Source organism: Leptosomus discolor, chromosome 7, assembly GCF_034619465.1.
Source record: "Leptosomus discolor isolate bLepDis1 chromosome 7, bLepDis1.hap2, whole genome shotgun sequence".
Classification (NCBI taxonomy): Eukaryota; Metazoa; Chordata; class Aves; order Leptosomiformes; family Leptosomidae; genus Leptosomus; species Leptosomus discolor.
The window spans coordinates 60,585,866-60,601,974 of record NC_141397.1 but is presented as its reverse complement, the minus strand read 5'-3'; the positions used below and the strand labels follow the sequence as shown (position 1 = coordinate 60,601,974).

Genomic DNA, 16,109 nt, shown 5'->3' with positions numbered 1-16,109 from the left:
TTCAAGGTGGTTCAAAGAAAAAAAACACATGTGTTAAGAAAATGCCAAAAATGTTAAGAGTGGCATCCCACTGCTGCGGCCATCGGCTGGACATTCCCCAGGGACAACTCATGTCGTCCCGTCATGCGGCTCCTTCCACCTCTCAACGCCCTTCCAGTTTGGCACATCACCCACTGCACCACCTCCACCGGTACAGCTGCTGCCAGGAGGTCAGCCAGTGCCGGGGGATCAGCCAGTGCTGGGGGAACCATCCACCAGAGCGAGACCCGACTGGTGGAGCCAGGACGGGCCATGAGTGTGTTTGGTTTGGGGTCAACGGCAATCGCAGAGCAAGTCCCGAGGACCGGAGGTGAGCAGGGTGGTGGTGGAGGACCCGGGGAGGACGGGACAGGACAGGAGAACCGCGGGGACCCTTCCTCATCGGCTGGGTGGTGCGGCACCCCGCTGCCTGCCCGGCTACTCGGGTGAGTAGTCCAACTCGTCGTTGGCGATGAGAGCCTCCGACGGCGGTTTGTGCCTGCCTTTGCTTTTCGACCTGCTACTTGTCCGATGGCTTTCCTTTGCTCCCGCCATTTGCTGGTATGAGAAGCCCTTGTCCTCAGAAGGACCCCAGCCCGGGTAGCCCTCGCCCTCAGTGGCGTAGGAGAAGCCATCGTCCACGGAGAAGGGGTCGACGTCCACATCGTAGCGCTGGTAGGTGCTCTGGTGGAGGGCCTCCTCCCGGGCGCTGATCTCCAGCGTGCTGTTCCACATCCCGTAGCCAAAGTAGATGAGCAGACCTGTGGCAGGTGAAAGGGAGAGGGTTGGGCCCCAGCTACCCACCGGCCCTTGCACCCCCTAGATAAAACACCACTATAAACACACCATGCCCCAAAATGGCACCTGCCCCCCCCCCCCCAACCCTACATCAGGGATGGGTTGAGGATCCAACCTGGCTCACCACCAGCCTCCTCCCACCTTGCACTGGGCTGGCTCCAGCTGATGAGGGTTAAGCATAAGTAAATATACCTGTATTTTTGAAGCTCGTGTCTGTTGTAGTTGATGGCTGTTCTTTGAAGCTGTTGAGTTTGTGTTTGTGTTTGACCCGAGGGCTGCACTTTTTAAACATCAGCTGGGTTCGCTGCTGGCCACGTGACTGTGCCATCTGCAGCTTCGGTGGGGCAGCAGTTCCCAGCAGATGTGTGGAGGCTCCCAAGTGCCAACAACCCGCATCTCCACCCTGTAACCCTCCCAGCTACCCTTTTCTCTCTGGAGTTTTCTCATGCTCTCAGTCTCTCTCCTGCTGGTGCTCAGAGCCATGTGTGCCCCAGGGTTGTCAGGATGAGTGTATTCGGTATTTAAACAGCTCTGAAATCCTGTCCTTCTCTGCTCAGGAGTTTAATTTCATCTCCCTCTAGCCCTGCCTGATCTTACCTTCCTGCACCAGTGCTTTCCCCGGAATGTATCTGGAGATCTAATTTCCAGTGGATCCTGGGATTACCCCAGATGTGTGCATAGAGAAATCCAGACTTCTCCACATGCTGTGGACTGGCTACAGGGGACGGCTTGTGAGGTTAAATCCAGGGTCTGTGTGGCAGGAATGCACACCTCCGCCAGAAAAACAAATGGGGTGTGCCTCCCCCAGGAGGCGAGCAGCCATGGATGGGTCTGTTGGAGTCCAGCACACCTTAATGGAGTGGCTTAATTGACTCGTTGCCATTGCTGGCAGCTGAAGAGGTATTAGATGTACTCACCGGGGAAAGCATTTAATCACAGTGGATTGAAGTCATGGTTTGGAGTCATCTTTTCTTCCAGGTAGAAGGGCTTTCCCTGGATTTGCAGCTTCACCTATTGCCTTTGAGGGCCAAAATACCACTGAGCATGTGTTCTCCTGCCCAAAGAGCGCATGTGGCAGCTACAGGCAAACTGTTTGGCTTGGGGTTAGGGGACTCTCAGAGACTGAGCTTTGCTATGAGACATCAGTCGCGTAGGAATGACTCAGGATAACCGCAGTCCTCACCCCAAAGCAAAAAAGGGAATGTCAAAACGGAGCAAAAACATGGTAGCAGCCTCTCCCCAAAGGATGGAAACGATGAGGCTGCTCTAAACTCTCTGAGACACCAGAGGGAGATCCAAGGTCTGTTCATATCATCTCCTGGCTGCCAACCGAGCTCAAACATCTACAAATGTCAGGAGGCACTTGAGAAAAGCACAAAGGCTGCTGAGCCTGGTGTGCTGGCCTGTGCCTGCCCACTCCTCCTCCAGGAGGGGCGATTCCTGCCTTTACGGGAGGTGGCAGCTGACTATGACCTTTGTGTCATCCCTCATTCTCTTTCCCCACCACTTTCTCCCTCTCAACCCAGGACCTTGAACCCTGCTCCCAAAGGGGAGGGCTGCTGGCGGGATACTTGGTCAGGGATGGTCCTTTTGGGTGCTGGCACCATGCTCAGGGTCTGTTATCTGCAACTGGGGCTCCTGTGGGCTGCTGCAATACATGTTTACTCACAGGATTACTATTCATCTGTAAAGAGTCCTTGGCTCTGATATTGTCTTGTTGTTTCAGTTCTCTGTAGTCCAGACTTCGGAGCCTTCAGGACAAGCTATGAGAGCTGCTCTTTTTCTCTTGGGTTTGTGGAGTAAGTGGGTTGCAATGTAAACCAAAGGAAACTATGGGCATGCCAAGCTCCTGGCTATGTGCCAGGAAGCCTAAATTTGGCAAAAAAAAAAGGTCCACAACAGAGCCTGTGAATCCCAAGATCCCCCTGCCGCAAAGTTAAGGACTTAGACCAAGAAAAGGAGACACAGTCCACAGATCCCTTGGCTCTGTCTCTCCCAGGGCTGTTGGGGTTGGGCAGCTCTTGGCTTTGGAAACGCAGTGCTGGGATTTTGGTGTGGGCTGCTGAAGAGATCAAGTGGGTGAAATAGCAAGAAAGCAGGCAGATTTCTGTAGGAAACCTGCCTGCAAGGCAATTTCCAGAACCCACCTACTTTGCATCAAAAGACTCATCAAAATAGTCACCTTTGCATGGAATAGTTCACTTGCATCAAACTGACATTTTCTGGAGGTGTAATTTTCCATTTAGCTGTGGTTCGGGGGCTTGATTAACCAAGGCTTCTAAGAACTTCATGATGACAAGGGGCAAATATAAAGGACTGGGTATGTCCCAGCTGAAGAAGCATCAGCCTAAGCACTCTAATTAGGGAAGTTCTTATTAACATCCTTTCAAAAGAGTGTCAGTTAAAAAATTAAAATAAATGAATCTGGGACTCACCCACAAAACACCAGACGGCAAATCGGATCCACGTGACTGTGGAGAGCTTCAGCATGAGATAGATATTCACCAGCATAGCAAAGGCAGGGACGAAGGGGAGACAAGGTGCCATGTAGGGCAGCTTCTTGGGGTTTTCTGGTTGCTGCAAGATCACAAACACCAGCACGACGATGAGCAGGATCATCAGTACAACGAGGAGGACAGCCCACCAGCTCTGCTCATAGATGTAGTCTGCCCCGAAAATGATGAAGGAGCAGAAGATGAACATCAGGACGAAGAGCAGGAGCACGCAGGTGGTGACGGTGTGGCCGGTGGCTGCCGTGGGGCGGTCCATTTTCCCTGGCAGTCCGAGGTGGATCCTCATCGTGTAGTAGCGCGGGCCAATCAACTTCTTCAGCTTGATGAGGTAGATGTTTTCAGACTCATCTGCCTCTATCCCTGAGGTCATGTCGACCGTGCCGTAGTTGGGATGATTCACGTTATAGGTGGATTTATCAGATTTCCCAATTAGCATCTCGTTATCCCCCAACGACGGCAGATTTTTTGCCCCGCACGTGTTGGTCGGTGGGCCAGCGAACTCTTCTCCTTCGCTCCCTGGGGAGCAAGTTTCCTTCTCGCAGTCGGCCAGGATGCCCTCCTTCTTCTTGGTATGCTCCTCGGAGAGGAATTTGACAAAGCCATCGATGTCGCTCTCGGGCTGGTATCGGAGGAGCAGGACACAGACGGAGACCAACGTGTAGGCAAGCAGAGTGCCGATGGACATCATTTCTATCAGGTCCCTCAGGCTGACCAGCAAGGAGAGCAGTGCGGCGAGGAAGCCGGAGACGATACAAGCCACTACGGGAGTTTCCGTGTAAGAACTGACGTGGGACAAAAATCTGAAGTGTGGAACAATTGCAGAAGATTAAAATTGCAGATGGCAGCAGTTCCCTGCAGCAGTAACTTTTAGTTGGCTGGAGGGCCCAGGCTCAGAGCTGTGACCCCTTCAGCTCTCATTGCTTTTTGGTGCTTAGACTCTAGGGAGCCAGGGACTGGAAATACTGCTGAGACTGGATTTGGAGTTAGATCTAGGTCTAACCAGCTCTGGAATGGGCACTTGGACACTTCCAAATAAGTGCCAAGATTTTATGCATGTAAGCTGCTCTGCTTCACAAGTAACTCTTGAATTAAGTGCTCAGCTGCCCATAAGCTGAATCTCTAGGTACCAGCATCAAATGAGAAACTTTTGCATAGATCTCTCCTGATTTTTTCCCCAGGATTTTGATTTGTTATGTGCCCAGTGCTGCAAGTACTGGGTTTCTGCATGCCCCCTGCCACCTGCAGCGATGGCACCAGGCTGTCAGACTGCAGGACAGTCCCCGTCCCTCCCAGCACGCTTCCCTTCTGGGTCCCGAGGGGGAGAAAATAAATGCCAGCATGGGCATGACTGACCTGAAGAGCAGCCCATCACCAGCCATGGCATAAATGACTCTCGGCATTGGGAAGAGGGAGCCCAGCAAGCTGACGGTCAGGCCAGCCACGGACCCGATGGCAACGATGAACTTGGCCGCGTAGAAGCCACGAGCCACAAACATTTCCATCAGTGGGGACTCGGTGTCAATGGCATCATAGGGCACCATCAGCGTGAGGATGATGCTTACCTGGGGAAAGCAAGAGGAACAGGACATGGGTGTCAGCTGGGGACACGCAGGGCATGGGGACTGCCTCTCCAGGGTGGAAAGCCAAAAAAATTGCAAGTCTGATTTGGATTATATCCCTATGGTCACTCTGAGGGGGGAGGCAAAATGCTAGACGTAAGTCTTCTGAAGGCAACAAGGTGACAGCTTGAACCTTGTTGCAGTGGTGATGCTGGAAGCTGGTGGGACTCGGTGGGGTTAGTAACACTCGCATTGGCCATGTTCCTGTGAGGGGACAGCGCTGCCTGAGTCGTGCACTCCCCATGGGACAGACCCAAAACCCAAGATGACATCGCTTGGAGCAACAGTGGTCCTATTTGAGTCAAAGAGAAATTCATTTTGAGGGAAGCCCACCACGCTGTAGGAGAGGCTGTGGGTGAGCTTCTTTGAAACAATCAGAACAATATTTTTTCTCCTTCATGACTCAGTTTTGCTCTTTTACAGGGAAAATCCCTGAGTACAGATGTGCATTCATTGGGGTACAGAGAGCTGGATGTCTCTCACATGGCCACCCCTGCCCATCCTCCTCCACACTCGGACCCTCTCCCATCTCTCCAGCAGAGGCAGTGCTGCTTTTCCCAAAAAACACAGAAAAAGGTTGCTGCCATGCTGCTGCTCCTTCCACTTTGCTGCACTTCTGGATGCAAACATAGCTGCGGATGGGGACGAGGTGTGAGGAAAAAACCAGCTGCCACCGTCTCCCTGCAGCCAGCAGAGGCATCTCGGCAGGGCGACAGGAGGACAGGAGCCTGGGGACAAACCGGGCTGGGGCTGAGGGGGGGTCTCGGCAGGACACTGCAGTCACATGGAAACACAGGCGATGTCTCTGTTCCCACCAAAGAAAGGGCCCTTGTCCAAGGCTCAAACTGGCACCCCAGCTCGTGGGGAGGGGAGTGGCACAGATGCCCCAAAGGGACACACTACATACATACATATATATGTATATATATGCATATATATTTACATATATTAACGTATGTATAGCTAGTACTTACAGACACATATGCTGTCAAGCACGTGACAAGCGAGGCTGTGATGGCATAGGGGATGGAGGTGTTGGGATTCTTCGCTTCTTCTCCCGTAGTAGCAATGATGTCGAAGCCGATGAAGGCATAGAAACATGTCGCAGCCCCTTTGAGCACCTGCACGGAGGATCGAGCATCTGAGTGTCAGGAGGGAGGCTGGCACCCAACCACGGAGAGGGAACCGAGCAAATAACGAAGGAGCCCAGTTCTGCCTTCTCTGAACTAACGGGTGAGTGGGGGGCAGCTCAGGGGGGTAAACACACAGAGCTGGCCATTCCCCTCTGGGGACTGACCCTGGGAGCACCCATAACGCAGGGACCTGCTCTAGGGAAGAGATTTCAACAAGCGGCCCGAGTCTCTGGAGGCATCTGCAGCTCACTCGTGGTGCACCACAAGAACAGTGCCCGAATCTGCTGAGAGATCCTGGCAGCGGCAGAAGAGACAATTAACCAATTTCATGTTTTCTTTCACAATCCTCCACCCCAATTCTGTTTATATTAGTAGGGATTTGGAGCATGTTTACACGTTCCATCTTAGCAAGATGTCTCATGTGGCAGCAAGATCCGTTAGCAGAGGAAGCAGAAGAGAGCAGCAACAGTCAGATGTGCACTGCTTTCTAAACAGCCTCTGCTTTGCTTGGAAGCTGCAGACAGGTTGGGAGCACACATTGGAGCACTTGGATGAGGAATTATTTGTACTGTTTAGGTTTTTTTTTTAATGTGATTTTTTAAAATATACAATATTAGCAAGGACATTTATAGGAAGTAAACGCTGAACCAGGCTAAAGGCTGTGTGGCTGTGAGTGAGCTGATTTGCAGTTGTCAAACCCTCACATACATCTAGCTAGCTAGCTGGGGACCACGTGTCCATCACATCTCTGTCATCTCAGCTGTCTAGTGATGGGGCACATGGTAAAATTCACTTCTTTCAGAGGACTACCTGTACCCACCTTTTTGAAGTAGCCCCTATGCTCCTGAGGATCTCATGCTTGTGCTGCCATGGATTTACTTCTACAAACAATTTGGGAGGCAAAAAAACAGTTGAAAAATGATGGGAAGACCCTACCGGTTTTGATGGGTTTGGGATATGTATCTTTTGAAACTATGGCTTTTTGCCAGGAGAGATTTGGTGAGCTGAATTGGAGCAAAATGGCTATTTTCTGTTTTCTCTTTTTCGTTCCTACTGTATGGCATAAAAAGCCAAGCACAATCCAAAGGTAATTGGCCTCTGCTCTCAAATGGGCCCCAGTGCTCTTCTCCTCACTGTTGTTCTATGGCAGAGAGGTATTGAATTACTGAAGGGAGGTACAGGGACTGTATGGCAGCTTGGGACCCTTTCGATAATCAAGATTCTTGGTGTACTTTACTTTCTTGTTTATTTTTCTGCACAAAACCCTGATGGAGTCGAGCAGTGTAAATCTGAGAAATTATCTTGGGTTTAGGCCAGCTGAGATATTTTCGGTCTCTGTTCATCCTTGGATAAAAACCAGTGCAAGCAAGCTAAAAAAGCCAAATATGTCCAAATTCTCAGTAAGCTTTGAGGGAATGTCCATAAAATAAGTACTGGCAGGTGGCGTTATGAAGTGCTCAAAACAAATGCTTGAGAACATTGTTGTTGAAAACCAGCCAACACAAGTATCTCCCCCTCCGCAGAGGCTGAGCCAACTCCTCCTGAGCTCCCTGTCTTGGATGGCCACTGCATTTTGCTCCATTGCTTGGCAATTAGTGGCATGTCCTGGTGTACACTTTCATGTGGAGTTTGGCTCTCCAGAAGGACATTTTGGAAAAGTTCTTGGTTTATTCTAAGAGGTGGCAGGAGCTACGGGCAAAGCATTTGGGTTTGGTGGAGCAAGGAGGTCTGGATCCAAGCCTGCAGTGGTGGAAGTTGTAGGTCCCTGGCCAAAGCTCAGGTGGGTTTGGCAGGGCTGAGATTCGGACAGTGCAGTGGAAGTAGGGTGTGTGTACTACGAGCAAAGCTGAGTGTGCGGCAGGTGGGTGCCACCGCTTAGGTGCTGTGTGTCCCTCCGTGCGCCCAGGACTTACCCCTGGCCATCCAAATGGCAGGAATTGCCCTTCAGACCAGTTTTCACCTTTGACATAGAAGAGACCAGCAATCATGATGAAGATCCAGACTGCCAGGTTAATGACATTGAGCACGTTGTTCAGCCCCACCGAGTTCTTCACCCCCATGGCCACAATGATGGTGACAATGACAGCAATGACCAGAGCAAGAAGGTCAGGGTACGACTCCTCTCCTTTCCCTGGGTAAGAGAAAAGAGGTGCGTCACTCTCCTTCCATAGCTGTGGTCAGCATTTCCAGAAACTCTGTGGGAACATTTTTAAACGCTTTTCAGACCCTGAGGCTTTGCAAACTTCTTGGTCTCATAGCAAAGGTGGTCTCCAGATGCCCCTGCCTCCTCTAGCTAAAGTTGTTTGGAGACACTGTTAGGAGTTTTGGAGGGCACCAAACAAATGATCAGGTCTCAGTTTGCACAACACGTATCTGCCAAGTACTGATTAAAAATCAACCAAATGTTAAGTTTCCATGACACAGGTACAGGACAGCTAGCTGCTTTACTTACCGGTAGGAACCATGGACTGTTGCTGGAACTGCTGGTCATACAGGGCCATCACAGCCCTGAGTTTCTTCACAGCAGTGCTGCAGATAGCAGCTTGTGCTCTCTAACAAGTCTCTGCGTGTGCCTTAATGGGACCGAGCAGAGTGCTTGCACTGGGTGAAGACCTCCTGCACTGTCATTAGCCTCTGACATTCAACTAATTTTTCTGAGTGCTTATCTTACTAAACACCAGCTCACCCCAAAGGGTCTCAAAGCATCATGTGTCCCACCCTCTCGAATCCCATCCATGAACCAGACTGCAAAGGTGAAGTACCAGAGGCAGAAGGATGGTAAATAATGAATGAAGCCTAATATCCGTGTCTGGCTTTTGACGAGCTTCCAATTACTTTTGAGGCCCCAATTAACGCAGGTAGCTACGCATGGCATGACGCACCCAGTCCGTTCAACGTCCCGACGCTGTTGATCATCCAGCGGCTGATGGTGTGGTTGGCCAACGAGTCGAACATGCTGCTGAGGGCGCTGGCGCCCGCGGCCGTGCCGATCAGGTACTCCAGGATGAGGTTCCAGCCGATGAAGAACGCCACAAACTCCCCCACCGTCACGTAGCTGTAGGTGTAGGCAGAGCCCGTGGTCTTGGGGACCCGCACGCCAAACTCAGCGTAGCAAACGCCTGGTTAGAAAAAGACAAAGCAACGTAAGGGAAATGTGCTTGGAAAAGAAAAACGTAAAACTGCCTTGGTCCCACCTTGTCTGGAGGTGCCAGGAGGTGTCCAGGGCTGTACTCAGCATCAGGAGCTCAGGGACATCACAAGAGGCCATGGTGACCCTCCCTCCCCAATCGCTTGGTTTAAAAACCAGCCCCTTTCCCCATTAAAATCAAGTTGTGATGAACAATTTTTTTTTTTTTTTAGGAAACACAGTTCAAACTAGCCAAACCTTTACAGCCCATTGTAGAAAAGCCTTCTCAGAAGTGCATGCCTTTGATGTGGGATGCTCTGGCATGGCCAACTACAGCCCCACAGACACAAAACCAAAGCTGAGGGGGGAATTCACGCACAGGGAGCAGAACTGGGCAGCACTGGTGGTGTGGTCCTTGGAGACCCGTTTCCCTGCAGTAGCTTTGGTGGTGAACAGATATCTCTTCTTCTCCATCCAGCAGCGACACCGTAATATGATTTTTGCTATTTTTCCTGGGATTTTATCAAAAGCTTTATTTATGGTATCGATATTCTGACAAGCTCCCAGTGCTTTTGGCTGCAGAAACCATCATAGCCCTGGGGTTTGAAGGGGAGAAGTGGTTGCAGTGAGACCTGCCAGAGGACAGTGTTTGGGTTTCTTGGGGGCACAAGGAGATCAGGGATGGCTATAGCCATTGCATAGGATCCTGGACCGGTGTTGCCCAGTCTCATCCTAGAGCGAGATCCCACAGGAGGACTCACACAATGCTACACCTCTGCCCTGCCCTGACTGTGCAATCTCCAAATGCCTGTTTTGGGTTATTTCTATGCAGAGCAAGGCACTGATCATCCCTGCTCTTACTGGTACCCATGCAAGAGGAGTTTGAAGCCATCTTACATAGAGAACGTAAGTTATTTTAACACTTAAAAATGTTACATGTAAATCTCATTCTGAAGAATAGTTGCAGGACCGACTTTGTAGAAGAGGAAAAGAAAAGCAAAAAGAAGTATTTAACTGGAACGGTTTGGGAGGAAATTTCAGTGGACTTCAATATTTTCCAAACTCCTTGTGTACTTACTATGTCAGGACACTTTTCAATAAAAACCTGACCCTGACACATTGCTGTCTGAAAACAACCATTAGCTTTTATTTAAAAGGAATGGATGGACTTAGTCATAAATTCCCCAAATATTAGTCAGAACAAGTGCTGGAAGGGCACACTGCATCCTGCGTGTCTAACGCTGATGAAGCCCCTGCCCTGAAGACCCCAGTTCGGCTCGTATAGGTTAAGGGGTTGTGACAGTTACTATCGTTGCGTAAACACATGGTAATGACTGAGTTCTTTGTCAACTACTATTCTCTGTTTAGAAGATAAAAATTGCTTCAAATTTGCAATCAGTTCAGTATAGAGAGAAGAATGAGTAATTTACAAAAACGTCATGAGGTCGCCGCTCTTACTGTAAGTGCAGTTTTTACACAGTACAAACACAGAATTATTTAATCCCTAAGCTCAATTTGGTGGTGCTTCTTTTCTTGGTATTTTTATATTCCATTCACTGTTTAAGTTGCATGCATGATGTTGGCAGTGCTTTGCAATGGGACTCTTCGAAACTTGATTTCAGTAAAGCAGGCTCAACTGCAGGAGCAGCACCCCCATCATCCAGCCCCACAGAGAGTCATTATTCAAAGCTGATGAAAAATGCATGCACTTGGCAAAGGTAAGGCATTCATAGATAACTACAGGCCTGAATGATTTATGAAACAGGTGCTCTGATGGGGACAAGTATCTAGTTTCTCTAGTTCACGGCCTTAAAAATCATACAATCTTTCTTGGAGGCAGTTCTGCTTATAGCCAATGACAAGATAAGGCTTAAAGAGGATTGTTATTGATACAGAATGATAATGGCAAAGCAAAGACATTAATATGTATAAAATGTTTGAGTTTTCAATTGCTAGGATCCCAAAAGAGAAGAGTAATCTTTCACTAAGCATTGCACACAGCAACACATTGTGGATATCTGCATTAGGTATCAGCATGTATTAAGAAAATAAACTACTTTTTATTGTAGCATGAAGTATCCAATCTGGGGGACATGAGATGCAAGATCTGCCATCCATCCCGAACTGACACTGGCCATACTGGGTGGCATTAATCAAATTACTTTGCAGTGCTACAGGTCCTCCATCAGAAATCGGGTTCACAGCACTACCCTTTTTGCTTAAAAGGGAAGATCATATCATCATTCATTAGGGTGCAGATTTTATCTGGGTGCAGAGAGTATCACAGTTTATCAGGGTGCAGATTTTATCTTACTAATCTCTGCTGCATCAGTAGTGTATTTTTATTACTATTGTTACTGTTATTATTGTAATTATTGTAGTTGTTGTTGTAATACAACCGCATAATAAAACTGTGTTACTCAGTTACTCCTCGGCAGCCCTGGCTATTCGACACCTCGTCCCCTGATACCCGCAGAGATGAAGTTCTCCTGGTGCCCCCACGCAGTCAGCCTGGCTCCGGGGCTGCAGGCGGAGGCTGGGCACGCTCTCCCTGCCACAATTCTTTGAATTTGGAGACAGATTTCTTTTTTTTTTTTTTCCTTCAATCCAGAGTGTTTGCAACTTTCTGCAGAAAACAGACCAACACAGTGGTTGTTTGGAAGAGCAGTCTTTTTACAGAAGACCATTTCTTTTCCTCGAATATCAGCTACACTGTGTCACTGGCGTGACAGTCATTACGCTGGTGTAATTATACAGTTATTGGCATTATTCAGAAGGACGTAAACACAGCTGAGCAGTTTGGTCCATCACTTTGTCCCTTCCAAGATCCCATCTACAAACCTCCATTTTTCAGATTTAATTGACCTCTCCATTCTCTGGTTTATCTTCTTTGGGTGTAGGAGGTGAGGCAGCCAGCAGCTTTCCATACAGTGCCTGTTTCTGTGTTAGTGGTGGCTCGGGGTCACGCTGAGCTTCTTGACCTGCCCAACGGGAACTTTTGCTGGTGAGCTGTGTGCTGGCAGGGCAGGAGAAGGGACCACAAAGCCCCGGCTGACTTCAAACCCCAACGCTACAACAGCCGCTGGGCAGCACAACCTGTGGCACAAGGAGCTGGTGCGAGCACCACAACTCAGTGCACCCTCTTGGCTGCTGTCTTGCTTTTGGTGTGCTGGGGCAGTGGTGTGGATGCTGGCCCTCCCGCTGCCACCTGGCACGAGGCCACACAGGGACCATGAGATATCCCATGGGGTACTGGCACGATGGGAGTGATGTTTTAGGTGAAACAAGCCTTTGGGGATGGGCCTTTCAGTGTCGCTGGAGGTACAATGATTCATTCATGCTACCACACAAGAAATCCAGAGGGACCATCCTTCATTAACCAAGAGCAGCCAATTTATCGAGGCAGGTATACTGCCAAATCCTCTTTTCAGCAAGCCACCAAGCCTGTCCATTGTGTTTCATGATCAACGGGTGCAGATACATAACAGGCAGCTCCATAAAGAAAGCTTCCTTAGAAAAAGGACTCCCATCTCTCCAGCACCACCCGAGCAGCTCGTGATCAGCTGCAGCTGCAGCCCCTCATCCTAGCCCTTGTCCTGCAGCCAGGCAGCACCTGAGGCACATGCTCAGCTCTGCCCTGCTCCATCATCCACCCTGGCTGTTGCTGAGTCTGCTCCCACGTGGGTACCAGGTAAGAGCATGGTAATGTGGTAAAAAACTGCATGGCTTGGGGCTTGAAATCTCCATCAAAGGTTGCTGGAGTTGCAGAGCGGTTCCTGTGGGAGAGAGAGTCTCTTCTTTCCTTGTACAGCCTGACACCGAAGCCCGTAGGGTCCTGTGGCAGAGAAAACTATCCCACACTGGTAACTGTCATGGGGGAGGACCTGACCCTTGCATGAGCTCACAGTAAGGGGTTTCACAATGTGATTAACAAGGCTGTAGTACATTAGGAAAGGAGATCACCAAAGGGACGAGCAATGGTTGGTGGAAAAGGCTCTAGAGAGTGTAATGGGGTTGGGTAAGATGCAAACTGCTCATTTTTGCCAAGAAGGGGTTTTGGTTAGACATAGGGGTGAGCATGGGGAATCCCAGGGGTTGCAGCTGGTGGAGGGAGCCTCAGGTGTCCTCTGTGATAGAGGCTTTGTGAAGGGAAGTTGGGCAAATGCCTCTGATTGAGATCTGAATAAAAGGCCTTCCAGAGAGAGAATGAAAGAGATTGATTTCATTTAATTTATCAGTTTAATTGACTATACTATGTCTGTAAGCACCCTGATGTGGCACATGTTGCTTAAACCTAGGGGAAGGCATATCTGGAATTTGTTGGGTAGATGAGATTAGCAAAATCCCTATCTGAAACCAGGCTAAATAACATGCAGGGGTTTCACACTGGTGGGACCTGGCCAGTGGGCTTCCCCGTGGCTGTCTCCCAGGGGAGCCAAAAGTTTTTCTGGAAGGGGCTTTTTAGCCAAAAACCTTGGGTTCACTGTTCAGGCAGTGCCTCTGTGATCTTCAACACATCAAGGGAAAGCAGGTGATCTAGTGGTCCCACCTGGCCTTAAAACTGTGAGGAAACTCCTTAAAATCTGTCTGTGCTCATTTGCCTGAGCTCAGCGCCCGGCACAACAGGAGTGATCGTGATGTGAGAGCTGAAATCACATCCCCTGTGAGCCTGATAGCCCGTCCAGCTCCTGAACCCTTGCTCGGTTTTACTTGCCAAAAAAGTGTTGCTGTTACAAACAATAGCAGTGTCAACCATGAAGTGGGGAAGCAGCCAAGGAGACTATCACAAAACACTTTCCCAGGGCTACAAAAGCAAGGGGAGATGAAAGCTGAGCGGGAAGCAGTGTGGGCTCCCGTGGGAGGAGCACCCCGCTGCAGGGCAGGGCTTGTGTCTGGGGTGAAAAAGCCCCTTTTGGAGGACAGTGTGTTTTTGTTAGGTGAGACCCACCCAAGCAACGTTTGCTTTTGGCTTGCATCACGGCCAGCAAAACCCTTGCAGAAGACAGAAAGCAGGCAGTGGGGGAGGATAATGACACTGATGCTATCTACTGTCTTGGTTAAAAAATGGGCATTTTTGTTCATTTGTTGTGTTGGGATCTCAAATAAGCATTGGATCTCACTGCATGCTATCAGTTCTTGTTCTGGGCTGAACCAGCAGTCAATCTGTCCAAGCTACCATGCCACTGGGGAACAGGGAGGCAGGACTGTCAGCATGGTGGTCCCCAGCCAGCATCGCTGGGATCTTTCCCTGGCACAGCTTTGGGGAGAACATGACACTCATCCCTGTGCTGTGCCAGGGTTGTGCCTCTGGGCTGCAGGGGTGTAAGGGGTTCAAACTCACATGGACTTTGGTGGGATCTCTGTGGATCAGCACTGCAAGCTCCAGGGAAAGAGCACGATGTGCTTGCACCTCTCCCTACAAAAATCCAGAGACTTGAAAAGCTGAGCCAGGTCATTTCGCTGTGTTTGCTGTTCCTGTCTTCTATCAAAGCCCTTTGTCATTTACTCAAGTTTCCTCACCCAACCTGCGGATAAAAGCTGGATACCAGACTGACACAGCATGCGAAGTCCTCTGAGCAGGGACATCACATCATCGTGTTAGCACTGATCTGGAAAGGACAAATGCCAGCAGTACTGGCTTCATGTGGAAACCGCAGCTCGAGCCATATGCTCAGCTGGGTTCCTACAGAGGAGATGGAATTCACAGGCTTTTCACTGAAATACGTAATTCCTCTCTCTCCGCATATTTGTTTGTTGTTTTTTTTTGTTTGGAAATTCAAAGAGAGACCCTGCATGAATAGGAGCCAATAAAATCAACTCCAAAACTAATTGAGGAATTTTTAAACTGTTAGCAATGTCCACAAGAAAAGAAGCTGGCTCCAGTGCTAACCAAGCCACCGATACCCTTCCTGTTGAAAGAGGGTTTCCTACAAGCCATGTTGTGCTCTTCCTCCAATGCTGTGTCACATTCTCTGCCTGGGGCACGCACTGCAAAACCCTCAAAATGTATTGACCACAGGCTTCACATCCTTGGGGAAACCATCAGCAGCTCGTTGGGGTAATTATGCTTGGGCTGCTCCCAGTACAAGATTCGGTCTGATATTTGGGCAAGGAGAGACAGTGCACCTCATGAGCTGGGTAAGCCCAGTGTGAAAGGGTTTTTTAGTCTGTGGGGGAGTCGCTATCTCCTCCTACCTTGTGCTGCTGAGCACGGGTCCTGCCAGGCTTCCACCCATGAATGGAGCTAGAGGATACACAAGATGTCACATTGCTCAAAACCCCACCCACACATCTCACCTGACAAGATGGAGGCAACGGCAGCGATGATGAAGGAAACGATGACCCCGGGCCCCGCCATCTCCTTGGCCACTAGGCCGGACACCACGTACATGCCGGTGCCCACGCAGCTCCCGACGCCGAGGGAGATGAGGTCGAGGGTGGTGAGGACCTTGGCCAGCCTGGCGCCCTGGGCAGCGGTGGTCCCCGTGCCCTCCAGCATCGACTCCACGGGCTTGGTGCGCAGGACGCGGGTGCGCAGGGCATGGCCTGCCGCCCCCCATGGCACCCGCCGTGGGTCCAGGCGCGAGAAGAAGCTGCTCATGGCTGGTGATGGGCTCGCTGGAGGCAGGTCACGGATGGTTTTGGCAGTACCCGCTCAGGGCTGCGGCTGCATCTCCCTCCGGCGCTGGCGGCCTGGCTGCAAGAGAGGAACGCAGTTTTTAACTGAAATAGCAAAGAAAGAGGGATGTGCTCCGTATGGAGGAACCAAAAGGGGCCCCTGGGCCAGTTTCTGGCAGGACTCCAGTGCTGGGAGAACTCTGGGGGCCAAGGGGAGCTTTGCTCTCACCAGTGCTGCTGCCCTGGAGAAATGTCCTTTCTCCACCCTAATTGTCTTGTACAA

General features: G+C 50.2%; 1 protein-coding gene across 1 annotated transcript; it reads right to left on the bottom strand.

Moving 5' to 3' along the window:
• Positions 1-456: 456 nt before the first annotated feature.
• On the bottom strand, positions 457-15,809 carry SLC7A14 (solute carrier family 7 member 14). The gene is made up of 7 exons (XM_009956545.2): positions 15,506-15,809; positions 8,964-9,200; positions 7,995-8,212; positions 5,923-6,069; positions 4,683-4,891; positions 3,252-4,129; positions 457-779 (listed from the first exon to the last, which is right to left on the bottom strand). Exons 1-7 carry the CDS (start codon positions 15,807-15,809, stop codon positions 457-459), a joined length of 2,316 nt encoding a protein of 771 aa, XP_009954847.2.
• Positions 15,810-16,109: the final 300 nt, after the last annotated feature.

What these genes read in the sequence shown, in the direction of transcription:
- SLC7A14 (XM_009956545.2), bottom strand. Translation starts at nt 15,809, where the DNA reads ATGAGCAGCTTCTTCTCGCGCCTGGACCCACGGCGGGTGCCATGGGGG. An exon ending in CGTTGCCTCCATCTTGTCAG is followed by an intron (nt 9,201 to 15,505) that starts GTGAGATGTGTG and finishes TTTTCTAACCAG; the next exon opens with GCGTTTGCTACGCTGAGTTT. An exon ending in TGCCATTTGGATGGCCAGGG is followed by an intron (nt 6,070 to 7,994) that starts GTAAGTCCTGGG and finishes TCCTCCGTGCAG; the next exon opens with GTGCTCAAAGGGGCTGCGAC.